At 41.4% G+C, this 27,029-nt stretch overlaps 1 protein-coding gene across 1 annotated transcript; it reads right to left on the bottom strand.

The window, feature by feature from the left end:
- Positions 1-6,763: 6,763 nt before the first annotated feature.
- On the bottom strand, positions 6,764-15,688 carry LOC149287335 (protein NDNF-like). Its single transcript, XM_089493034.1, has 3 exons — positions 15,522-15,688; positions 8,518-8,660; positions 6,764-8,151 (listed from the first exon to the last, which is right to left on the bottom strand). Exons 1-3 carry the CDS (start codon positions 15,686-15,688, stop codon positions 6,764-6,766), a joined length of 1,698 nt encoding a protein of 565 aa, XP_089349160.1.
- Between the last annotated feature and the right edge of the window lie 11,341 nt (positions 15,689-27,029).

Below are 27,029 nucleotides of genomic sequence, written 5' to 3'. Positions count from 1 at the left end.
ATAAGGGATATGTCTGAGCAGCATTAGTTATCTAGACTTTAACTACAGGAGAAAAGAAGAAGAATGTAGAAGAGTTTACTGTTTTCCGAAATAAAGTAATACGTTCATAAACATAAAACTGTTATTGTTAGTGTTATTATTATGTGCACATTATTTTAGATGTATATATTTTATATGTTCAGTACCAGAAGCTACCTCCATGGCAAGCGAGCTTGCTGGTAATAGGTTATCATCAGTAATCAATTTCTTAGTAGTATAATCTTTTATTCTGGTATTTTGTCTTCTTTCTTTACCTACTCCTCCCTGCTATCGGCTCCGTTTTCCAGATACTTCCGCAAAAGGGCTGAGCCTCCACGCACGCTGTTTCCCTCAACTGGAGGAAAGGGGAGAGACTGTGACCGTAGTGCGCCGTGGCTCCTCGCTTTTGCGTAAGTACTCCAAGAGGCTAGAATATAGCAGTTGGATTCATGGAGAAAGAGAGGTGCAGAAATGCTTCTTTTTGTCCATGAATCCGTCTGCAATATTTTGACCTGTTGGGGTACTTACGCAAAACGGCAGAGCCACACGTTTCACGTTTTGCGGTACTGCTTCTGTTTCTTGCAACTTCTTGTTCTCCTTCCTCTTTTATGTTGTATTTTCTTTCTTCTCTCTCCGTGGAAATAACCTCCTGGGGACATGATGTCAACAGAGGCTCTGCAATTGTGGCCAAAGTTAACACAAAGTTATCATAGATATCAAAGTATGGAGGTTCCTTTGACGCCCTCTCTCCGATTCTCCAATCTTTGAGAGGACAAGCAGAGAAGCCATGCAGTTTCCACTTACTCCTTGGTGCACCAAGTTGGGACATTACCCAGCACAAGAAGTACTTTATGCATGTTTTTGACTGGGAACCAGTGTATGAGACCAGTCTCTCAATCACTAGGGGAAACATGGTAAACTTTACTTGAATTGTCTCTTGTAGTTCTTACTCTCTTATAGCAGCTTAAATGAATAGTAGACTGAAACACTAAAATGTAATAGGACTTGGATTTCCTTATGCATGCTTGCCAACTTCAGACCCGAATTTGATGGGACTGTTGGCAGGTATGCCTTATAGCCCTCCTAGCAGTGTACTTGTACATTCTACACTGCAGAATATCCTATGGGCAGAATTATAGCAGTGCTAGTTCAGATGTGATGTTGAGAGTGAATCCAGAAAATCTAGAGATTGTTGGGACCATTTTTATCTAGTTTACATATACATTTCACATATCGCTGTAAAGCACATGTGGGCTACTTTACTGTGACATTGTCAGTTATGTCCCATTAAGCTCATACAAAATACTTGTTCAGGCCGCAAAAAATGTGCATGAGTTGGGGAAATTGGGTTTCACAGTTCATTCAGAATTGGAATTTCCTTCCTAAATTGCTGAAGAAGTAAATCTTCTGATACCACACATTTCAGTATCTTTTGAACTTTACTTATGTTTTCAATATCTAGCTACAACCCTGTTTAAGCTAATTTCAGGCATTGTCCCATTATTGAGAAAATGTTAAATCTTCGATAATGATAGAGTAGGAAAGTTTACAAAATAAATTTCACGTAAAACATAGCAGATACCTGTATTATATACAGCAATCTAGGGCTGCAACAACTAATCGATAAAATCGATAATCGATAATGAAAATCGTTGCCAACGAATTTCATTATCGATTAGTTGAATCGATTTTTATCGATTATAAAATGAGGGTTTTTTCAGAGCAAACGCTCTGAAAAATACCCCTCATTATATAAACCATTTCAGTGACTCACAGCAGCAGCTCCTACTTACCAGTCCCTCCCTGTAATCACTGTGACAACTGGCCCCGCCCCCTTCCTTCTCCCAGAAGGCCAGAACCACATGGCTGTGACACTCATCTAACTGTAAGTATAAAATTAATATTTGGGCTGCTGAAAGTTAGGGGAGGTGGGGGTTAATTTAGGGGCAGTTATGGTTAATGGGGTGTTTAGGGTTAATTTAGGGGAAGTTATGGTTAATGGGGTGTTTAGGGGCAGCTATGGTTAATGGGGTGTTTAGGGTTAATTTAGGGGCAGTTATGGTTAATGGGGTGTTTAGGGGCAGCTATGGTTAATGGGGTGTTTAGGGGCAGCTATGGTTAATGGGGTGTTTAGGGTTAATTTAGGGGCAGTTATGGTTAATGGGGTGTTTAGGGTTAATATAGGAGCAGCTGTGGTTAATGGGGTGTTTGGGGTTAATGGGGTGTTTAGGGTTAATTTAGGGGCTGTTGTGGTTGATGGGGGTCTTTAGGGTTAATTTAGGGGATGCTGTGGTTAATGGGGTGTTTAGGGTTAATTTAGAGTAGTTGTGTTTGATGGGGTATTTAGAGTTAATTTAGGGGTAGTTATGGTTAATGGGGTGTTTAGTGTTAATTTAATGATGAGGACTGAGGGTTAATTTAATAAAGTTAACTTAAGGCGCAGTTAGAGGTAAAGGGGGGCAGACTAAGGGGAATCTAAATCCTGGGGGCAGTGAAGATTAACCCAGTACTTATTTATAAAAGTATGGTGTCAGTGTGATGCGAACAGGTCTGTGACTCTGAGGGGACTATGAGATATCTGGGGGTATGAGGCAGTGTGGCATGTCTGGGAGGTAGTGTGGCATGTCTGGGGAGGATGGAGTGGTGTATCAGGGGGTATAAGGCGTATCAGGCACAGTGGCATATGTGGGGGTAGAGTGGAGTGGAATATGTGAGAGGCAGCGTGGAGTGGCATATGTGGGAGGCAGCGTGGCATATGTGGGAGGCAGCGTGGCAAGCCTGGGCTCAAATGTGCATGTGGGAGGCAGCGTGGCATATGTGGGAGGCAGGGTGGAATGGTATATGTGGGAGGCTGCGTGGAATGGTATATGTGGGAGGCAGCGTGGCATATGTGGGAGGCAGGGTGGAGTGGTATATGTGGGAGGCAGCGTGGAGTGGCATATGTGGGAGGCAGCGTGGAGTGGCATATGTGGGAGGCAGCGTGGAGCGGCATATGTGGGAGGCAGCGTGGAATGGTATATGTGGGAGGCAGTGTGGAGTGGTATATGTGGGAGGCAGCGTGGAGTGGTATATGTGGGAGGCAGCGTGGAGTGGTATATGTGGGAGGCAGCGTGGAGTGGTATATGTGGGAGGCAGGGTGGAGTGGTATATGTGGGAGGCAGCGTGGAGTGGCATATGTGGGAGGCAGCGTGGAGTGGCATATGTGGGAGGCAGCGTGGAGTGGCATATGTGGGAGGCAGCGTGGAGTGGCATATGTGGGAAGCAGCGTGGAGTGGCATATGTGGGAGGCAGCATGGAGTGGCATGTGGGGGGCAGCGTGGAGTGGCATATGTGGGGGGCAGCGTGGAGTGGCATGTCTGGGAGGCAGCGTGGCAAGCCTGTGCTCAAATGTGCATAAATTGGGGAGGCTGGTTGGGAAATAAAGACAAGAAATGCATTTTATCAGTTGTTTTTTTTATTCTGCGTTTGTATTTAACATCATTTGTTTATTAAATTATTTTAAATAAATGAAAAATGTACATTCATTTTTTTAATCCGATTAATCGATTAATCGAAAAAATAATCGGCCAACTAATCGATTATGAAAATAATCGTCAGTTGCAGCCCTACAGCAATCATTCAAAAATTATGAAAAGTGCTGTGACCTGTCACATTTTTATATTCCTTTGTTGTACATCCTGAACTAAATCTATTTTTTACATTGCATTTATTCCAAAATTATTTTACTTAAATGACTCTCTTTTATATATAGGTTACTTTTTCTTAGTTTTAGTTTAAATTTCTATAATGCTTTATATATTTACTGTTATTATTTTATTATTTTGCCTCTGAGAAACCTATGTTTTTGATTACTGCATTTTGCCTCTCTGTTCCTTTTTTTGTGGTCATTTTGCTGTTTTCTTTTCTTCTTCTCATTCCCTTCTTTGTAGGGATTCTAAAATGCATAAAACACATATTGCATATCGGTTTCCAGACTTGGAATTTTTACATATTATTTTACAGGGTCCATGTCCTATTTTGTATGTGTGTATATGTGTATGTGTATGTGTGTATATATATATATATATATATATATATATATATATATATATATATACACATACAAAATAGCTTGCGCTACCGTAAGATGAGTTGCAAATGGGGAAGAAAAACAGTTTCCCGAAGCGATTTATAAACACAACTCAAAGGACATTTAATTGATGAGTGATTAATTGGACATACACTTAATTTGCTGTATGGGGATTCCAACATACAGATAATATTTCTGTGAATATGACCCCGTTGAATGTCTTGGGTTGTATCCTATTCATGCATGTAAACTTTTATAAGGGTAATTTGAATCTGGGGGCTTTGACACAGGACATGGACCCTGTAAAATAATATGTAAAAATTCCAAGTCTGGAAACGGATATGCAATATGTGTTTTATGCATTATGTGTTTTATTTATATATATATATATATATATATATATTACCAGGGAGTATGGGATATATGAAAGCTAAGGAAGAAGAGAGATCATATTAGCTTATGGAGGTTTGAGAGCCTCTTTTCAGAAAGGGTTTTGAAATCATTAAATTACAGTGAGGGAAAAATGTAATATACATGGGCATATATAAAGGGCTCATCCTGGTACAAACACCCAGTTCTGAGTGGGGGCTATTTCCCCTCATGGTGGTTGATTTACCTCAACTTGGACCCTTTTGTCTTTAAAGAAGTTGACAAAGGATTCTATAGCAAATTTTTTTACATTAATTCGCTATGGAGGCATATGGACGGGGGTGATGTTTTTTTCAAAATGTATAAGGGGGTGTTTGGTAGAACATGAAAATTTTAAGTGCATATGATGTCTGGAGAGACCCTTTAAATAGTTTTGAGGGACTTTCTCTTTGTAATATGAATTGGGTAGGATTTGTGATATGAAACTGCACATAGTGTTTAAATCCTCTTATCTATAACATTTTGAGATCTATGCAAAATGTAATGTATTTTGATAAATTGGCCATTGCATTAATGTCTACTTCTCATAGACTAAAGATCTGTAACATCGCAAAAGGGAGTAACAGTGAATCGAGCATGTCAGAGGAGTACTATCTGTCAATTAGTAACAAAAGAAGGAAACATTTCTCAGCCTTTATTGTTACAGCTATGAGAAAAATTTTGAAACAAGGCCAACCTACATTAAAATCTGAAATCTTCTTGTAGCTTCCATTTCTGGTTCTGCTATATATATTAACCCAATAATGAAGAGGCCAGAATAAAAAAACAAAATAAAAAAAAATAGCACATACTGGAATCCCACACATACATGCATCTGCTGGTGGGACATAGAAACATTGACCAGCAAATGTATTACTTAATAGGAATACAATAGTCGCTCGTACAGACTTTAACTCCTGACGCCGAAACCAGGCCTGGGGAGGTTCCAGGAGTTAAAGGTCCATGCGAATGACTCTACTGGTTGCCGGCAGGGAGCTCCTCTGGCACCGACCTTTAATTCCTGATGCCAAAACTTGGCCTGGAGAGGGAACAGGAGTCAAAGGTCCATAAGAGCAACTCTATCGGTCGCTGGCATAGGCCTCCTCTAGCATCAACGCACCCTTCATGTTCGTTTTCATGTTCGCCCGAATAAGAATGCAAATTGGAACACCTGTCCACTACATCAACAGGGACTTTTATGATATTGCATTCTAAATACTTGACATTGATATGTAGGTAGTCCCCCCCTTTGCAGCTATAACACCTTCCTCTCTTCTGGGAAGGCTTTCCACAGGGCTTTGGAGTATTTCTGTGGGAATTTTTGCCCCATTATTCAGTGGAGCATTTGTGAAGTGAGGCACTGATGTTGAACAAGAAGGCCTGGCTCTTTACTGGACAGTCAGGTTCTTCCACACCAAACTCATCCAACAATATCTTTATTGGCCTTGCTTTGTGCAATGGGGCACAGTCATGCCGGAATAGGAAAATGCCTTCCCAAAGCTGTTTCCATACTGTCAGCCTGGACTTATTTATTCAGTCAAGAGGCCACCTGTCAGATCAAAAGTACCTTTAATGCTAATGACCTGACCAGCAGCATCTGCTTACCTGGGTGCAATCCTTCCCCTTAAATACATGGTTTTAATAGGTCCTCTTATTAAAACCATACATTGTTGAGTGGAAAAAATATTCTGAATAAAGTCTCATTTATTCAAATCAGCATATGATGAGAGCATTCATCCAACAATATGCAAAGATGGACCGTTATTGGCTAAACATAAGTCCATACATCATGTTAAAACTCCATTCCAAAAATTTACTTTTTAATGTGTTTCTTTATATTTTAACAAAAAGTAGGCACCATACATGTTTTGGGGAACCCAGGAAACATATCTTTCTGCAATGTTTAATAATCTATTTAAAGCATTGGTCTACATAATAAAGTTGCTGAAGCAGCTGATTAGGGTCCCACATCTATAATCTGAAATTGGAAGTGCACATGGATAGGTAAAATACAAAGATCTGTTGAATGTCCATAACAATGGCTCTTGCTCAATAAATGTAACAAGCATAGTGATACATCTCTATACAAATATCACTCTGCAAAGATGTCTATTGCATTCTTTGGTCTGTATTTAAAGGATCAATAGATTTTGTTTTTCTTGAAATAGTCTCATTTATGGCCCTTGAATACAGTAGAGCGTGCCTTGCCTTGTGTCTTAGTCACACTAAAGTCTTTAAAGTGTCCTTTTGTTAATTAAGGATATTAGTTCACGTGCAATGCTCCTGAGTTTTCACAACAAGACTGGGGAATTTTATGGTGGTGTTATAATGGCCTTGGAAGTACACATCCACCAAATAGACTTTTCCAGGTTTCAGGTTTGTAATTTGCTCTTCCATGAAATTCTCAAGAGCTCCCTGTCTACAGAGCACTTTCTCCGCTTTAGATCGAGCACTGGTGCTCAGACAGCTGTTTTGATGTTTATGAATTAACTTGAGATCCAAATTCTGCTCCAGATGTCTGGCATAGATACAATACTTGACCCCTTTTCCACTTCCAGCCCAGGTGACTCTGGCAGATGAGCAGGATCTCTTTGAGACAGATACGCTGATGTCAGATGGCAGGCTAGGGAATGGTAAGAGATTGTGAGAATTGGTTGTGTAAAGCTTAACTAAGCCTGGCCCTCCCCGGCTGGACTTTAATGTAATGATGTACTTGTCTGCGTTTTCAGGGAGTTTGAAGTTATGAGCTCCCTGGAGACTTTGGGATACTATAATTTTTCCATTCGTGTTAATCTGCAGGTGGACTTTATGAAGACAGGAGTGAACAAAAAGCCATTTGTAGCCACTAGCAGGAGCATCCACGTTGAATACTCTAACTCTTTGACTTTTTAGGAAAATGTTGACCATCTCCTCACTAGGAAGATTTGGAATCAGTGATTTGTGCTTGGTTTTTGTCTCTGCAAATGTTCCAGTATAAGCCACACTTGTTCCATGCTTTGGACTTACTGCAAATACGTCAAAGTAATACAGGGTTTTAGGCTTCAAGCCGGAAATGGTAACATTAGCCCAGTCCTTTACACAGAACCTCTGTCCTCCGGATCCATTTTTGGAAAACCAAAGTTTATTGCTACTAACTCCTAACATACTAGGACTCTTTGCATTCTGAGACTTAGATACCATTAGTGAAGTAAGATCCTTATATTTGGACTTTTTCTTGGCAAAATGTATTAATTTATTTAGCTCGTCATCTTGCCCATTCCAGTTGGGTTGTGATTGCCTCTTTGTGTTCAGCTCAGTGGCACACAGTGTTTTGAAGTTATGGTGCTTATTTATGAATACACAGAACTCAACCTCGCTTCCATCAGAAGGTCCCAAGCTGGGTTTCCAAGACAGTCTAGCACTGTTCTCCTCAATAGAAACAACATCAACACGTGGATCAGTAGGCAGCTGGGGCCATGGATTCGCTTGGCTCTTACTGTCCCAGACAAACACATGGAAGTTGGTATCAGTTTCAAGAGAAACCAGATCAAGGAAAAAAAATCCACCTGGGGTCATAGTGACAGAAAATGATTCTTCCCCATTTCCTTGAAAAGAAAACAATTTCTGAGGATCCCAGTGATCAAACAGATGAGAATCCTGATGTTTAACAATACCTCCTAGGGGAAAAAAGAATATTCAATTGTTAAAACAGTGACTTGTTTTTATAGAACTACATTTTGTAAAAAACACCTTGTTTTTGTCATTCATACTATACTTCATAAGTTTTTTTTGTTTTAAGGTTGATGACCTTGCATTTGATTACTGGTGTCAGGGACGTTCCCCTTAGAGAGTGCAAGTGGCACAATGATAATAGGCAGGAATCTTACCTAAATGACACCAGGAGCTAGTAAGAGATGCAGGTGAACAAAGAAATAGAGACTGCTTAAAGTGTGGTATACACCTAACCCATTAAGCAGCTGTTTAATCTGTTTTAAAAACAAAATAGTGACAATATCTTCAATGAGTAGCAAGCATTTACTTACCACTAAGATCCTCAGAGCCATCTTTTGCCAGAGGTGGAAGGCTGTGTGTTGTTAAGACAGACAAAGACCAAAATAACGGTGATTCACAGGGCGTCACCCTAATAGTCACTGAGCTGACACTTTCATTCAATGTAAAGTAATACCTGTTGGGGAAAAAACAGAATTGCAGACATAATTCAAAAAAACTGAATGTGTTTTCAATTACAGTAAATTCAACATATGTTATAAAAAAAGGACCTCAGTGCCAGCGACCAATAGAGTCACTCATACAGACATTTAACTCTTGAGGCCAAAACTTGGCCTGGGCAGGTTCCATGAGTTAATCCCCAGGCCAAGTATCAGCGTTAGGAGTTAAAGGTCAGGGCAACTGCCATTCATTGGTTGATGAACTCGACAAATAGAGTCACTTAATGGACATTTGACAGGAGTTAAAGGTCCATACAAGCTACTCTATTGGTCGCCAACAGGGGCCTCCTATGGCATTAACCATGAAGGGCAGCTGCCCTTTATTGGTTAATGTCAGAGGAGCTCAGTTCCGGCGACCAATAGAGTAAATGGACATTTAACTCCTGACGCGATCCTATGGATTCCTGTTAACCTCTGTGAAGCTACATAGACAAGGTAGGCTAGAGGCAGGGACTTGTATGGGGGAAGGGACCAGGGAAATGTAGCTAGGCGATATTAACTAAGACAAAGAGGAACATGAAGATTCTTTGTGCTGTGCTTCTTCGTCTTCGTATACGCTTACCCGCCGACATATTAATTTATTCTGTATTTGGTTTGAACAATGAAAACGCAACATTTGTATTTGTTTTCATGTTCTCCCAAATAAGAATGCACAAGTCAACTATAAATATGCTCCTTGGTTTACCCCTCCCCTGAGTAGATTGAACATTTTGCTAGAAAATGGAGTGTTAGATGTGTTTTTTGGAATACTGTAGTCTTCTGTGGTTACAGAAGTTGGGATACACAAACTCTTATTAATTCAGTATTAATGTATATCTAACTGCACTCTAGGTGGCAGCAGCCAACTAGCCAAGATAGCCAGGAAATGAATATTACAACATTCGTAAATATTTAATTACACCTGGCTAAGTAGGTAATTTTTTTTTTTTTCTTTGCGGTTTTTCTAAATAACTTTAAAAAAAAAAAAGAGGTAAAAAAAAATAAAAAGGATGATCACTAAAGGTATTATTAAAAAGAATCATAGGCACACATTAGCTTTAGGATCTTTTTATCACCCATCATCTATGATCAAATCATCAAATATTAGATGAAAAAGAATGCCAAGTAACTTCATATCTATTTTACACAGAACTCTCTCTTTGCCAGTTCCCTGGCCCATTACAGCAATAACTTTGGGCACCAAATATGAAATCTCTATTGGCGCCATCCCTCCTCTGGAAGGGGCTAGGCCCAAATATCATTAAATGTAGTGGCAGAATGGGTGAACTGAAGACGTTGGTGAGGTATTGCTTCACCCAGAGGTGATACTAGAGTGTCCCTTTAAGATAAAAGGAAATATTTGATGATGTGGTTTTAGTAGGAGCACTTTCCACTGGATAGCTGCTCAAAGCCTATTTAGCTTTCTATGATATACCTATAATAGCTGACCCTCAAATCAGACATAGCCTCAAAAGCATACTACCCCAAAGTTGATGGTGAATGTGGCCTAGCAGGTGTGTTGGCTCATTGTGCAACTTTGGAGCTCCTAGTATTAATATCAAAATATCTGGCCATTTTTGGAATTATAATTCCCAAATCCATACATCCAATTTAGTGGCCAACAGTGCTGAATAAATGAGGGATTAATTGGTATTAATCCCTCATTTCACATTTATCACATTTAACAAAAAGAGTTAACATACTAACCAACATTTCCCATCCTGGGACATCATTGAGTCACAGATGTCACTCGAGTTGCCATCTGTAGCTAAATGAGACATTCATTGGTTGTCTTGACTGTTCAGGAAATTCAGGGCTGTTGACAGCTACATACTGTTGCCTGGCTGTCTTACTCGCTGTTTGCTCTCCATTACTGGGAGTTAGTAGACTACACTAGGTTTCTAATTAATGTCTGAAACAGGAGAAAAGCAGCTCTGGAAAAAAACCGAGTAGGTATCAGAGATCTAAAACTAGCCCAGGAGCGGAACGCCCCATAATCTTGCCTGTGAAGTTTGAAAAAAGGATATTTACGCTTTCAATTCAATCTGAAAAGTTTTACGTAGATAATGAAGTAAACAAATATGGCTTTTATACACAGTTTTACAGTATTCACAGGTTTCTGAAGGATTGAGATAGAAAGGCCATGGTTTGCCATGAGCGTTTTAGCGTGTGTAGAGGAAGACTATATTATATCTCTATATTGATGTATGTATATAGTATATATTACATTACATTTATTCATAGAGCACCAGCAGATTCCGTAGCGCTGTTACAATCAGTGAAAAATCCCAAATAATACCAAATTGCTACAAAAAGATAAGTCGGTGGGTGAGGGGGAAGTAAAACAGAAGGGCAGGACTGCTTGGTGGGACTGAGTTGAGTCCGGATTATTTGTAGAGGTTGTTTGTTCAGATGGCTTGCTTAGGATGATGGCTGAGTGTGTTATGATATATATTTAGATATTGGTTTAAATGATGTAACAGGGAAGGGAATTTCAAAAAAGGGGTACAACACGGGTGAAATCCAGAATACCGGGATGACAGTAGAAGATAGCCAAAAGTCAAATCGGAGGTTAGAAATATAGGGGGGGTGCAGAGTTGTTAAGGGCTCTGTAGATCAGGTGTAAATATATATATATTTAGATATTTGTTTAAATGTGGTAAATTGGTTACAATACAATACATAGTTACAAAACAGGTGATTTTAAAGAGCAGTCAGTCTGTCTTAGGCTGTCTGCTTTGCACTTGTAATGGCAAAGCACAGACAAAATAGTTTTATTACTCATCATACCTGCCCGTCCCAGCACAAGGTAACGCAAGGACAGGAACACTTACACATCTTTGCTGATAATACAACATAAAGGCCAGGGAGGAAGACTATGAGCCCTGATTGTAGTTTAACTTTTCAACAAGATGTGAATCACAACCTTCACGAGCCACCTGTCACCTTAAACTTCCCACACAGCCTGAGGTTATGAACCATATGAGGACTGTCATATAATGTACACTTGTTAAACCAGCAAAACACCAGTTTGGCTACCTGCTCACACTTATAACTATAATGTGCAGTAAGTAAGATGGGTCCTTCGCAATTATGTGTCATTAAGTGTTAGATGTACTGGTGAGATATGCGAGTCTCTAAAAGGACAGCATATATTTGTAATAAAAGGTGTAATCTCAAGTGGTGGGGTAAAAAAAAAAGACTTAAGGGAGAGAGACAGAAAATAAAGGCGATAAAATGAAAACAACTTATATAGTCAATGGTGCATATCTATTTTTTCATTAATGGAATGGAGGATTGGTAGACAAGCTTTCCATCAGAGGTTAATATAATAAGGAAGTGAGTGCACGCATGGTATCAGTGGGAGAACTAATGAGCTAAGGGCCCTGGTGCAATTAATTTAATTTATTAAATTCCTTCTTTACAACTTACTTTTTGTGTTTTCTTATTATTTCTCTCCTTTATGTCTCCCCTATTCCTTTTTTATTAAACTACTCCTCTCTCTTGTCTTGGTTTACACCTCACCGTTCCGTCTCCCCCGTGTTTAACACCTCACCAGGCTCGGACTGGGACAAAAAATAGGCCCGGGCATTTAAGCCAGAGCAGCCCATTTTTATTTATGTATTTATTGTTAAAGCCCACCCTTCATGTACCATTTTTGCATTTACTCACTCATTCACACAAATCATTAACACATTCATTAATGCACAAATCATTCAAGCAATTCATCCACACATGAATTCATTAATTGTCATATGCATTCACACAATTCATCCACACATTTATTCATTCATTCATTCTCATACGCATTCACACTACCCCTTCTCCCCATCTTATCTGCCCCTTCTATGTTCCCCCTTTTCACTATGTACCCCCTTCCCCACTTCTCAATATGTATCCCCTCTCCCCATTTCTCACTATCTAACCCCCCTCTGCCCCTTCTCACTGCACCCTACTCCCTCACCCTACTTACCTTGTTGCCGGAGCAAGCAGCAACTGCGACCGGGCCTGCGGCAGGGCCGGATTGATTTAGGGGCTGATGGAGCTGCAGCTCCAGGCCCCTACCTTAAAATAGGCCTAGTCAGGACTGGGCCTATGCGGCCTCTTCGGCCGCATTAACGCAGGGCCCCTTAAGCCCGCCGCAACTGCGACCAGGTCCGCCACTCTAAGGGGCCGGAATGCCCCCACCAGGGCCGGCCTTAGGGGTCTGCGGCCGCACAGGGTAGAGGACTGCATTGGGAGGCCCGATGGCCAGTCCGGGCCTGCACCTCACCGTTCCATCTCCCCGTGTTTAACACCTCGCCGTTATGTCTCCCCCGTGTTTACACATCACCATTAGAACTTTCTCCTAGCGAATTCCTTGCCCCTATCATACCCAGTGTCCTGTGAAATGTGTATTTGGACGCACAAGTGGATTTATGCGGATGAGAATTGTTAAACATTGAGTAGTCTAATGATTTATGATTTTTGTTCCTAAAGGACATGCATAGGTGTAATTGTAGGTTTATTGTTGAACGGTTTGTGACGGTTATGACTGGGTAAACCCACCAAATCATGCTTCCTTCTGATGATACTAGCAGGACCACAATACAATGGAGCCGTGCTGGCACTGTGGCTAGCCGGAGCGTAGCTACACAGTAATAATTCTGTCCTGAAAAGGACAGTAAGTTGTCATAGCAGCCGACCCCAATCATCAGACAGAACCAATGTTGAGGTGGAAAACATGAACTGAGTTTATCTGGAACAGCACAGATATTTATCCACCCAAACATAATTAGATCAGTATAATCCCATCACTACCAGACAGCTCGGCCCCTCCATACAGTTCTATAGCCAGCAATGCCTACCCGACAAGAGTCACTATTTCGGGGTGATCCAGAGGGAGTGACATCAATTCTGGAGTAAACCCTAGTTCTAAATCAGGTTTCCCAAATGCGCTTCCTCTCCACGAAGTGGTGGGACAACTGACGTCCGTAGTAACTCAATTCAAAATGCCGGCGGGCATCAATCCGGTTCCTAGCCGCCACACAGTGCCATGGATTTGCAGCTAAGTCCCGGTCAGGCACATGGAGCATTTTCGGCCATGTAGAGCCCTCATAGCTGGCTAGTCTATGGAAGTCTGGTTAGGGCAGACCAGACAGGGTTTCCCAGTCACTTTGTGTCCCCAATGAGCAAAGGGGACTTAGACATAAGAGGAGATGGGGCAGGCCGGTAAGGAGTCACTCCATGAATTCGTCATGACCCCCTCACAATCTCAAACCTACCCCCATGCGTCCTCAGCTTCAGGGGCCTACCGTGGCAAATGGCAGTTATCAAATCCATGACCAAATCTATATTTTTGGGGGCCACGCAGTAGGGCATCTAACGCGGGGCAAAAGGGACAGCTGCCTTGAGTCCAGTCATTCCTTGGGAACCATAGGTAAACAGTTTTGGTTACAAGGTTACGTGACCCAACTACATGCTGCATCCCCATGCAGCCAGTCTTGTCTACCTTGGAACATCCCTTTGCAAACAATTCTGGACTGGCCCAGCCGCCCGGAGACACAGAAGCACCTTGAGGTCATGTAACGAAGGATACGTGATCCCGCAGTAAAAGCAAGGCTGATTGCACAGAGTGCCAGAAAGGAAACTGTGAGTGAAACAAGGGATGATGGTGGAAGGAGTATTTATGAATTTATGTATGTATGTATGTTAGAATGAGAGGGAGAAGTGTAAAGGTTTGTGCTTGAGCATAAATGTGTATGTAAGCATGAATCTTGGTGTGTGAGCATGTGTGTGTAAGGGAATGTGTGGAGGAGGGCAAGGGGCCGTTGGGCTTTATATGCCCCCGGGCCAGAAGGTGCCAGCCCTCCACTGTTGCCAGTGTTCGTCACCCCGATCTGTGGTGTCCTCCGCCCTGCCAGCTCTCTCCAATGAAGGACTGGACTACCTGCTGCTGAGCAAGTCCTATGAATGCAATGTGAATGCCAGGGTTGGCCTTTGGGGTGTTTGAATTGTGATTTCAATCCGCAATTTAGGGTTTCCGTGGAGTATTTATTTTATCTATACCTTAAATGCTGTGTTTGCATGTAATTTTCACTTAATCTATACGCAATAGGCTGAGTTTCTGTGTTATTCAGTCTCTCTATACAGACAATGCTATCTTTCCATGTGTTATTTATTTACTCTGTACTTGTTAATGCTGGAGTTGGAAAATAAAGGTGTGGCACACTAAAGGAGTGGGTGAACAAAGTCACTCTGGGGTGATGATGAGAGGGTGCCACAGGGCAGCTGAACACCTAAGGCCAGAGCTTCGGGTCACTTCCCAGATCCACATTATTAATTTACTGTGCAATAGACATAGTATTGTGTCCTTCCCCTGCTCTACAGATGAGTCATGTTAGGGTCAGGCCTCACTGGCTAACTCATAATCTGCAGAGTCAGTGCAGCAAGCACTTTATTTGATTTTGGGGTGAAGGGTGTCATTGCATGCTGAGGAACAAGCAAATGCTTGTCCAGGGTCCAATCAGTATTAAAGATGGCTAGGCAGGGGTGCAAACATAGCGATCAATATAATATAGCTCCTGAGTTAGGTAACAGCAGTTTGATGCCCATTGTTAGCTGGCTCCAGGCACTTGTCAAACCATAATCAAAAGAAGATCTTGGCAACACAAAAACAAAATTATTGCTGAATAGTTTACTGGAAACATGCTACTTGGTCCCATTTTTGCAATGAGTAACTATGGTTTTTAGCTAAGAGTTTGGGTAAGGACAGTAGAATCCAGAAACTTTTAAATTAATCCTAGTATAGTAATGAAAACGTTGGCTAAAACAAGTGTTATTATTTGTTTGACCATTACCTGGCTGGCTTGTCCACAGATACAAATCCATCTACTCTTTGTCCAATGGTGAGAGGTCTGCTGATATATATCAAACGACTGATATCCAGTGGGGATAGCGCATGATGCAGATGGTAGGGGGATGAAGGGTGAACGCAGAGAATAAGAAGCAGAATTATCTTCTCCATATTCCTTAATGGATGTCTTGGCTATCCAATACGATAAGGTCCAATATGACACTAGAATTCAACGGGAAAAAAAAATATTAAAAATGGTGATATGTGGCCTTGGAAAATTTAATAAGGTACTTCATCTAACATGAAAATGCTTACTTAAACCTGCTGTTACTTGCAGGTTGCTGGAGGACAATTGTATAACATATTCAACTATGTATTTGAACGTACTGCTGTCCATTTCTCAGGTACTGGAATACTAATATATTATGCAGGAATACAATACTAATAATCACATTGAAATTTATTTTTTTAAAAGACGGTAAGCTTCCTGTGCATGTGCTGTAGTGTCCGGTTTAATGTCCTATAGCACAGACAATGATGGAATAGGAAGAGACAGGTCATAGTGGAGGCCAAATATGGCTTAACAACAATCCAGACACTTTGGATCATGTAGCAGTGTCTCTCACCTGTCTCTATAGTTTCACCCGGGCTGTACACGATGGCATCATACTTTCTGGAGGGGATAACATGAGTACTAACCTTCTTTGTTAGCCTGGCTTATGATTCATAAGATTTTATAAATACTCAGGCCTCACTGCCATTGGTAGTCATCATATAACGTTTAATGCATATTATAACTGAGTGGTCTCTGTGTTTTGATGATGCAGTATCCCCCCATACGCAATTGCCTCCTTTCCCCACACCACTGCCACTTAGCTTGCAGGATATGTGTTGCAGCAGCCAATGAACATACCTAGGAACTCTCTGTGTTTCACCTAGAGACTCCGGGAGAAGAGCCGCTTCTCCAGTTCTCCGAAATCCTCCAGGTCGCGAGAGCAGGGTCAGGACACGCCCCACTCCCACCCATTTCCCCCTTAAATCAGCCAGAACACCCACCGACGACTTAGCGGCAAGTCCTGGGCTCAACCCGCAAGGGTAGGCTCCGGGTAGCCAGAGCCCATAAGTTCCCAAGTTGTCAATGAGTGGAGTGACAATGAGAAGGGGAGCTGCAGCTTTGAAGCTGGAGCCGGTTCCCCTAAAGGTACTTTAGGTACTTTATTTTTTTCCATTGGGTTAAAGAATGTAAATGCAGCATTTTTCTCCTTTCCTGAACCCATCTCTGTGTTTCTCTACTTTTGCTGTAAAAGTACGCATGACCTGGTTTAAAACTATAAGAATTTATTTTCATGTATTCCAGGAATTGTTAGAAGAGGCCAAAATTTGATTGATACTTGAGTGTGAGAGTATACACTGCGGCGAAGGCATGTAAAGCTTGTATGAATACGTATTCGTCTAAATTGTTCTTTTGCATTAAAAAGGCTGTCGGAAATGTTCAGGGTATCGATTCGAAAAAGCTTGTAATATTTCTGTTTCTGAAGCATGCTGGCATAGATACAGTTACCATGGTAACCACATCGCTGGTCTGCAATGTGACAAAAGCCTCCTGATAAGAGGGTGGAAGTATTTTGTATTGCTTGTGTTTACAGTGTAGAGGCTTTTCAGTTCTGTGTGCTTTTGTGATACAATTGTTATGAAACTGGGGTGTGACAGGGGCAACTTTCCAATTCCCAGCCCCACCTATGGTGATTCCACCCCCAATGGTACTGTCACAGCTTGCAAAAACAAAACAGGGGTGGAAGTGTCAGATACGCTTACCCATTCCGTAGCTGGAAAATCATTAATGTGTGCTACTGTCGCTCGCTAATCTTCCATTAAATAAATAATGCATTCCCAGTGCCCTCAACTGTACCCTTCACCCGGAACACATAGATCTTTGTTTTGTACATCAGTTGACCTATGGCCAGAAAACTAATATGTAATCGTGGATTTTTTTTCTGGCTTCAGAGGGACAGTTTAGTTTATATGCCTCTGGGTTAACCCTGTATGTGCCTCATGAACATATATCCCCATTATGCACTAAATATGGTCCTCACCAAGGCAGCTAAGTGGTATTTGTTGTAATGTGGTTTGGAGAAATTGTTATTAAATCCCCGATCAGGCATTAGTCGAGTCAACAAGCCTGTGGTTGTAGGAGCTCATTATACAAATATCCAAAACCAAAGGGGCTAATTGTTGTGGTGGGGTAGGAAAACATTTCAGAATAACAACCTTATGTAAGGTCATATAGTCAACGATTAACAAGCCTGTATGGCTCTTAGCTTTATTACAGAATCTCATCCAACAAAACCACTTTCTCTCTTAGTAAATGAGATTTTGAAAAGAACCAACTGGCACTACAGGTGGTAATAGATCAGAGTTTTGCAATATTGTTCACAAGCTGAGGACACAACCTTTACCAGTATGCCAAAGAATCAACTGTGATCCATATCACCCTTGCTACAATCAACTCATGCTTACTCAAGCAGCCCTCTCCTGCCGTCTCTCTTCTCCCTCAACCACGCCTGTTAATGATATTTAGATTGTCTTATTTCGTTTTACTGTACCCTAGTGTAACAGTGCTGTGGAATCTGCTGGTGCTAAGGGTTGGATGTAGGTTGTTCTCATTGGTCCCCATTCCCCACAGAGTAACATGGAGAGTGTAGGAACTTCTCCTTTTAGTTGCTCTTTTGCCAGGCCAGAGTTGTGGTTTCTATCCCTGGCCTAAGGATGTATGTTAACCATTGCAGACAGGAGCGGATCCAGAGCCTTACCTGGGGTGGGGCACTCACACTAAACGACACACCCAAACACACAACTATATCCAATCACCAACACACAAAGACACCCACACTCCCTGGCTCATATACTTTAACCCTATATGCAAACGCACAAACTGACCCTCCACCCAGTCTAATACTGTATATGGACACCCCCATACATACTCTAACACCGTACACTGACACCCAAAACAGTCTAACACTATACAATTACACCCCCATACACACTCACTCTAACACTGTACACTAACACACACTCTCATACACTAACACCCAACCCAGTTTAACACTGTAAACTGTTTAATTTTTAGGTTGTTGCCCCCCCACACACATTTTAACTCACAGTCACACACACTCCTTTCAACCAAGGATAGGCACAGATATTTTCACAGTTGGAGGGATATTTTGGAGCTCAGAACCAATCACCAGCACACAGTGTTAGGGAGCGCTGAAGCAGAGGTCTAACAGAACAGACCTTGTGCTCCATTAATTTTGCTCCCTACATCAGCAAGTGATGATTTCCCAGGACATTTTGCAAGTATGAGTAAGTAAAAATTTCCATTTTTCAACCTGTATGGGGGAAAAAACAACTTACCTTTAGTATGCCACCTGCCCAAACCAAAAAAATGAGGACCACACAAAAACTGTAAAGGGACCAAATGGCCATAATATGCATTAATGTGCATTTATGGCTGGAGTGTCCCTTTAATGTCCAAAGATAAACATCTAATTTTCCATGGGAACCACATCATAAAGGTTGCTAGTTAAGAGAAATTGATATTTGTATCATAATAAATGCAATATGTTTAAGCATTTTATGTACATAGTCAGGAAGCAGAAGACCCCATGAGTCAGTGTACTCATGGAGACCCCATGGCTCAGTTAACATCTTCTTGTGTTTCTTCTTACCGCACATATGCTAGAGAGTCTTATTTTTATGGAATGTGACCAAATGATCAACATATGTATGTTTCACAATAAAACTACATGTGTGCAAATTCTGGACGCTTGCCAGCGACATATTCCATAATAATAGATTGGGCCCCATCATCATAATTTACAGGGGCATCCAACATTCTGGTCGCTGCCTGCAGTGTAATAAGATGCCACCAGCTGCTGCTAGAAATATTGAGCCATTAAAGTATTTAATAAAGTAAAAAGAGTGCCATATTCTGAACATATCAAGGAAACATAAGATTTGAACCAACCTTGAGAGTCTTCTACTATCAACACGTAATATCCCACGATGAACACTGTATTGCATTGCTAATGGTGCCACCTTTATTGTTAGAAGGCAAATATAGTTTGACTTAAGTCCTCTGTAGTCACACAGGGATTTCAGTTATGATGGGCCCTCCTCACCTGTTTCTGTAAGTCAAATTGTTCTGTTACATACTACTTCTTATGTCCTGTCTACCCACTGTACAGCGCTACGGAATTTGATGGCGCTATATAAACCATAAATAATAATAATGATATACAAGTGAGAAAACTACCAGTTCAGATATTAAATCAGAGTAGAATGTGAAAGAATTAGCTCCAGACTGCATGACCCTGAGTAACTGTCCAGTCACCCTGAAACTGTAAAAATCTGAAGTTTCCAGTTATAATCCTGTATAAAAAAAAAGAGTAATTACAACAAGCACTTCGGGATGTTAGAGGTGGTGTATTTAATGGAAATATTGTGAAGGGCAAATAGATTTTTCCTACAGAAAGAGATGTGGATACATGAAATAGCCTTACAGCCTCAAGAATAACACATCATAAATAGGTAATACATTGAAGAATGGATGTTTTGAATGTTTTCTCCCAGTAAAAAAACCCAAAAACTTTCCATTTAGAGTGATTTAGAATTTTTCTATCTGTGTCATGATTTACATATAGAAAAAGGCTCCAGGCACTCAAGGGTTCCATCAGACAGATTTATTGAAGGAAACGGACAACAACGTTTCGACCTCACAATGAGGTCTTTATCATTGTGAGGTCGAAACGTTGTTGTCCGTTTCCTTCAATAAATCTGCCTGGAGCCTTTTTCTATTTTGATTTACTGGGAAGCTGGCCCTTCCCGGCACAGCTAAGCACCTGAGTTCCTGTGGGGAGTGAGTGCTGATTCCTGATTCTGGTGACATGATTTACATATAGTGATAACTGTAACTCAAACTTTTCACCCAAACCAGCATTTCATTCAACTTATTTAAGAATAAAAACTATTTTAGTAATAGCAGTTAACACAAGGTCCAACCCCAGTGAACTTCTACAACAAAACCAGCTTGCCTGGCCATGTGCAATGTATAGCTAAATCAGTGAAACTTAAGTCTTTTCGCCCATTGAATCATGCATAATACAGGGCCAGCTCAGCCTGTCAAGTTAGAGAAATGTGTCCGTATTGGCCCTTTATGATGAACAGTGAACCCTTTCAATGTACCAACATTACAGCCTTCAGACTGGCTGGACGGTCTGTGATACCATAGTCTATTCTCTACCTATAATATACAACAATAAGAACATAAACTTTTAAGGTGACCAGATCTGCCCTTAAAATAGAGATATTTGTGCATCCTTACAGAATTATGCATTTTTCATAAGCATCCACAGTTATAGGGGCAATCAGCTCACCATACCCCTATTTAATATAAGTCGACCCCCTAAATATTACCTGTATAGAGTAGAAGACTTTGTGAGGGTGACAGGAGGACTCCGTTTTCAAAAGGAGAATATGTTGCTTAGATTCTGTAGACGTGAAACGTACATTTCTTCATCCATTGTCCTTTTATGCGTAATATCAGCCAATTTCCAGGTAATCTATAGGCCCGAGCTAGTTACCTTCGCTTCTGGCACAGACAGAGGTATAAGACAGCAGTGATATGAAAAGGCACTATACTGACGCAACCACACCCCAAGCTGACACACCTGCAGGTTTGTATGCAATCCGTCCGAATCTACATATGATAAAAACAGGAATGTTCGGCTGTATAATAAGTATGCACGCTGAGAAATGTAACCCAAGGTTACTTGTACCTTTCTGTTTGTCACCGTCGGTAAAAATTTTCTAAATTATTGCGTTGCTCTCTACCTTATGTATACTTTCGCAAAAAAAAAAAGACTATATCAAGTGTTCTGTGTAATTCAGATCAGGTCTGGCTGGCTGTTAATTATGTGGTGGGTGACGGTACGGAGCTAAGTAGAAGGAGCAGAAGAAAAGTTGCTTTGCAGGACTGGGGTAAAATATGTGTTTGATGTGGTGCTGTTATACACGTTAAGTTTGTGCCAAATGACCTCAGTAGCGGTACATATGATGCTTCAGGGTAGGAATGATACAAACACAAATGAGGTTGGAACACTCACTGCTAATGATATTGTAGGTCAAGCCTCAAATCTAAAGTGCTTGTAAAGTTTGTAGATAAAAGCAGGAATGCTGATCACAGGAGCTATACTGAACATATATAAATATGTAGGTAGAGCAGATAAATGTCTCCACGAATCTCTGGATGACCTACTTATATCTACGTATAACATGAAATGAAACGTGAAAGTGCCGGCTCATCATGTATGGTCCAGAGTTTGGAGGTGGTCTTTGGGTATCCAGTGCATTTCTAAAGCGGGCTGTAGTCCAAACAAATGTTTGAAAACCAGGTCATAAGCAGTAACCCAGAACATAACGGCCCCTACAATATATCTTTGTACCCTTCCAAGGTCACCTCATCATAGGTATGGTAAAACCAACTTTCCAAAGACTATTTACCTAGAACATAACCCTAAAAAGCATGTTGGAACCAACAAAATGAAGATCGATATCTAACAGGCAGGGCATGCGATATACAGTGATGATACAGAGTCCTCTCTGTTTCTGTCCCAATGGATAAGCCAAAGGCTAAGTGAGCGTGTTTAAGTAATGAAGTTCTACCTCTGAAGCATTACTCCAGGTACAAACAAAGTTGAAACCACTGGAAACCCCCCACTGCTCTCCCCCACCAAGTGGATACACATGGTTGAGGGGTCTAAAGGTCCCTAGATTGAAAGCTAAGTTTTCTCAGTGAACCAAAGTCTTCTTGCTCTATGTTTGCAGTGTACATTGCAGTGCACACAGGCTCACATTATGCAAAATAGTGGTAATAGATACGAACATTTTCATTTTGCCTACAGCATACACCACATCACAAGAAACAACTGTGGAATGACATATTTCATGTGAGTTTGTATTTTTTTTTATTAACATAGATACATAGAATTTAACAGCAGCCCATCTAGACTGCCCATTTTTTCTGAAGTAGAGACTCAGGTCTTAATCAGTCCTTGGTCTTGTCTTAGATTCATGATGGTTTTATGCATATCCCATGCAACAAGTCAGCCACTTGTTGACCTTGATATAAATGTTTTGTGTTTTTCTTTACACTTTTTGTAAAATAGCTTTAAATAAGACATGTGCTTGCTCATTATTCTAGTATTTGCTTTTGTTAGCACTAGGAGACTACAACCATGACCAAACATTTAAACATCTCTTTTTGCAGTTGGTTAACTTAACCCCAAAAAATCTGAGCCCATCTGGCCCTTGTTACCCCCTTTGCACTTTCATTCTTACAATGAATAGGATAAGTATCTGGGGTTAGCTTAGCTTCATAACACAAGCGAGAAGTTCAGGGAGGAGCTTTGCTGCAGGGAGCGAGCTTTGCTGCCTGGAGCAAGCAAGATATAGCCCTCGGGCAGGGCACCTGGAGCAGGCGGGATATAGCCCTTGGACAGGAGATTTTTTTTTTTCCTGCTTCCTGTATGCTCTCAGGAGACATACAGGGTCATCACATCATTCTCTGGTGCCCATACTTGGACTTACAGGCTACCCAGAGACCTCATTTTTTGGTGGAGTGACTTTGTGATAGACTTTACCCACTCGAGGTTGAAGAACTAGACACGCACATTAATTTCCAATCCCCTTACATTTGCATGTGGGTAGGCGGGGAAACGGTATGCCTAAATGACACTCCCGTGACCCAGAGATTGATTACCTTGACCTGTAGAAGCGTTGATTCACCCAGAGTCTCCAGGTGAAACCTGTAGAGTTCTCAGGTATTCTGATGCCCTGGCAAGGTGAAGGAACAGAAGAGAGGTCAATGTTGGCCGGTATCCCTATTGCACCCCGAACCACCAGAAAAAGGGAATACAGGGGGTGCCATGAGACAAGAATCTTGTGAATCACAGCTGCACACCCTACAAAACTGTTTCTGCTTTAACAACGGGCCCCGTAATCTAGCTCCATATATCTTGTAAGCCTTCTGGACAGTTGTCCTTGCCCACATGACCATTTAGAACATTTCTCCAGGTGAAAGAGAATCAACCTGCCTGCAATATCGTCCATTTTAAATCTTAGCTGCATAACGAATGAACATTGTATGTTGACTAGGCAGATACTAATCAGAATTTCGCTTTTGGCAATGTAGGTCCTATTAAATTACTGCATACTCTGCCAGTCGACTCATTCCAACCCTGTCATAAACTCATAAAACATAGAGAATTGTGTATTTATTGGCTCCTGCAAAGTACATTAACATACACTTCATAATGTTGTGCCTGACATGTATCTGTGTGTGAGATTTAATTTAGTTTATAGGATGCATGAAGTAACTTGTAAGATAAATGAGCGTTCGTTTGGCTCCAAATCACTGGCATTCTAAGTGGTATTGCATCAGGCTTCTATCTATAGCTTTAGGTTAAATTCACTGAGATAAACAATCATTTAATGGCTGTTAATGTTTTGATTGTCAAGGTGCTACACAACACACACCATAAACTAATCAGTTATGTCTGGTATTTTAAGTATAAGACACAAGGTTTTGGAGTCAATTGCTCACTACTAGTCCCCCTTTGTAGACATGAGCATCACTCACTTATTATGGAATTCTACCTCCAGCTTCAAATATTTAAAAAGAAACCCTGCAGAATAATAAACTGTGACCTCCTCCTTTGCGAAGTTTGGTAATACACATGTAACTACAGTATATTAAAGAGAACAGCAGAGGGAGTTGCTAGTTTGCAAGGAGTATCTACCCACTATCTACCTAGAACGGATGATAATACAATTTTTTGCCTCAATATATGAATGGCTGTGTTATTTTATGTGCATCTACCTTTTTTTGATATTGGCTGCTACAGTTTAGGAGATGAAGCATAGTGCAGTTACTTTCTGCGTGGTGGAGAACTCGAAGGTCTTGCAGAAGGTCTTGTGTCCCTTTCAACATTCGTTATTCATCGGCCGCACGCTGTGTGCACATAAAAATGTAGCATGCAGCCTCTCATATCAGCCATCGACCTCAGCGACATCATAGGTGGTTGTCGACCTTAAAGTTCCAGGGCTGCCTCGTCCTCCTCAGTTCAGCCCTGGTAAAGGGTTATGCCAATTTCTGAAGAGCTCTGAATTTTAGGGTCTTGGAGGCAAATTCAAAGGGTCCGCTTATGCAGTTGATGTGACATTGTTCTGCAGTTTAGACGCATTATATAATAACTTTGTGGTTTGGGTTATAACCCTTCGCCCTTCTTGCTGTAATGAATCTCTTGTTGGCTGTGAGTTCAGTGACAGTATCTCCTGGTCATGCCCCCAATGATCTTTTATCTGTCGTTGCCATCCTTTGCTCATTCCTGTGCTCTTATCACAAGCAATGACATGGCTATTCTATTAACCCATTATCTGCCAATGTAACCTTTAGTTCATTGCTCTGACTTATCTTGAAACAGTTACAACAACAGACCCGCAAGTGAATTGATATCCTCTTCATGCTAAACAGATGGAGAACAGCGGCTAATATGTTGTAGATGCTTTACGCAGACTATGGTAACAATATCATGTCATTTTTTTAAATAAAGTTATAGAAAACATGTCAGCACACACAAAAAGTGTTTGTCGGAATCTTCAAAAGGCCATTTTCGAAACAGCTTAGGGAAAGACTGCCCGGAGTAGAAACTGATGTGCAGCTAGGGACCTGATCTAAGGTTCCTCAAATGGAAATTGCCAGAACCAAGTTGATACCAAGTTCATACCAAGCTTAGCTGCAGTGCCAAGTCAACCCAGAAAGGTTTCTGAGATCAGTTAGTGGATAATCATGGCTTACGTGCTTCACTTACACATTACAGAAAGCAGCACTGGTAGAAGAGGGCCTAGTTGAGTGTCTTGACTGGTGGACTATGTTGTCCTGGTCACTGGACACGCTTGGTATCCGCTCCGTAAACTCACAGGATCACTTTGGTTACGGCCAGGGCCGGCCCGACAATGGAGCTGAGTGGGGCAACCGCTCCAGGCGGCACTTTTGAAGGGGCCCTAAGCCCCCTTTTTTTTTTTTTTTATTTTTTTTTTTTTTTAAAGCGAAAGACAGAGAAAGGGGCACCGAGTTACCAAGCTGTCGGTACCCACTCTGCGCCCCTCTCTTTCTCCTCTGCGGTGAGTCTCCCTGTTCGGTCTCGGTGCCGGCTTGTAATGCTGAGTGCCGGCGCTCATTTCCGGCACTCAGCATTACAAGCCGGCACTGAGACCGAACAGGGAGACTCGCCGAAGGACTGCTGAAAGGTAAGTACAAGGGGGGGGGGGGGGTAAGGGTAGATAAGAGGGAGGGAGAGGAAAGGTAGATAATGGGGGGGGCGGCATTTTAAAATTCGCCCACAAATGGAAATTATTTATTGTTTTATATAGCGCTATCAAATTCCGTAGCGCTGTACAATGGATAGACAGAACATAACAAGTAGTATATAACATAACAATTTGACTTAGAGAAACAGGTGAGGAGGGCCCTTGTCAACCAAGCTTACAATCTAGAGGGAGTTAAGTATTCATACATATTAGCATTGATACATAAATTACATACCTCCCAAGTGTCCAAGTTTTTGCAATACAGTCTAGCTGCGGTTGGGGAGATCCTTTGATATGCCCCTACCATGCAGCTGTAAAATCAATGGAGGTCTGTGCTTATACAGTTGTGGTAGGTGAAATACACAGATACGCTCCATGTGGCCGTGTTAGCTATGTCTAATGTTTGCATAATCACAACCAGGGATTTTTTTTTCCTGGAAATCTGGGACATTACACAGGTACGACATTTAGCCTTTCTAATGCGCATGATTTATAGAATGTTCCTTTCATATTATAGTATAGTAAAATACCCAGCAACACGTCAACCCAACTTTTGTCCATCCTTACCGCTCCATCTCCGTGTTTCTTAAACATTTTGTCCAATGTATTAACCAGGGTCATGTCAGATCGTACCCGCATAGGAACCACTGCTGTATAATCCATATGTTAGTTCATTTTGTGGCATCTACCAGAGGATGGAGGAAAGAAACCCCCAATGTTTGATACAGATTGACCAATAGAAAATATAATGTATCATTTTAAGCAAATCATTGAAAAATACGCAATGCATTCCTTAGTTTGCATCAATAACATCTATCGGTATCTATGGCTCTAAAATTACGGCAGGTGTTAATGCACAATACATCATCGTCACCCACAGTGTTTAATTCCTGAGGTCTATCCGGTTATCCAGAGGGTTAACATGAGCTGCGTGGCTGCCTCCCCTCCTGGATTGGCTGGATCAGGCTCTGCCTTGTACATTTCACTGTGCGATCCTGTTATCTGTCACATTATTCCTGCGGGTTAGAGCAGAGCCGGACGTCTTCTCACTGTCACAGGCACCGTGAAGCTATCGTCATACCCCAGG

The sequence above is a fragment of the Sceloporus occidentalis genome, unplaced genomic scaffold (genome assembly GCF_023333645.1).
Source record: "Sceloporus occidentalis isolate IW3139 unplaced genomic scaffold, rSceOcc1.0.p SCAF_62, whole genome shotgun sequence".
In the NCBI taxonomy this organism is placed as follows: domain Eukaryota; kingdom Metazoa; phylum Chordata; class Lepidosauria; order Squamata; family Phrynosomatidae; genus Sceloporus; species Sceloporus occidentalis.
Note: the sequence above shows the minus strand (reverse complement) of the source record. Positions and strands in the feature narration are given on the sequence as shown.

Excerpts from the sequence above, each read along its gene's own strand:
- LOC149287335 (XM_089493034.1), bottom strand. The coding sequence starts at position 15,688 with ATGGAGAAGATAATTCTGCTTCTTATTCTCTGCGTTCACCCTTCATCC. Across the intron at positions 8,661-15,521 it reads TCTGTGGACAAGCCAGCCAG|GTATTACTTTACATTGAATG; the intron begins GTAATGGTCAAA and ends TTTCCCCAACAG. Across the intron at positions 8,152-8,517 it reads TGGCTCTGAGGATCTTAGTG|GAGGTATTGTTAAACATCAG; the intron begins GTAAGTAAATGC and ends TTTTTCCCCTAG.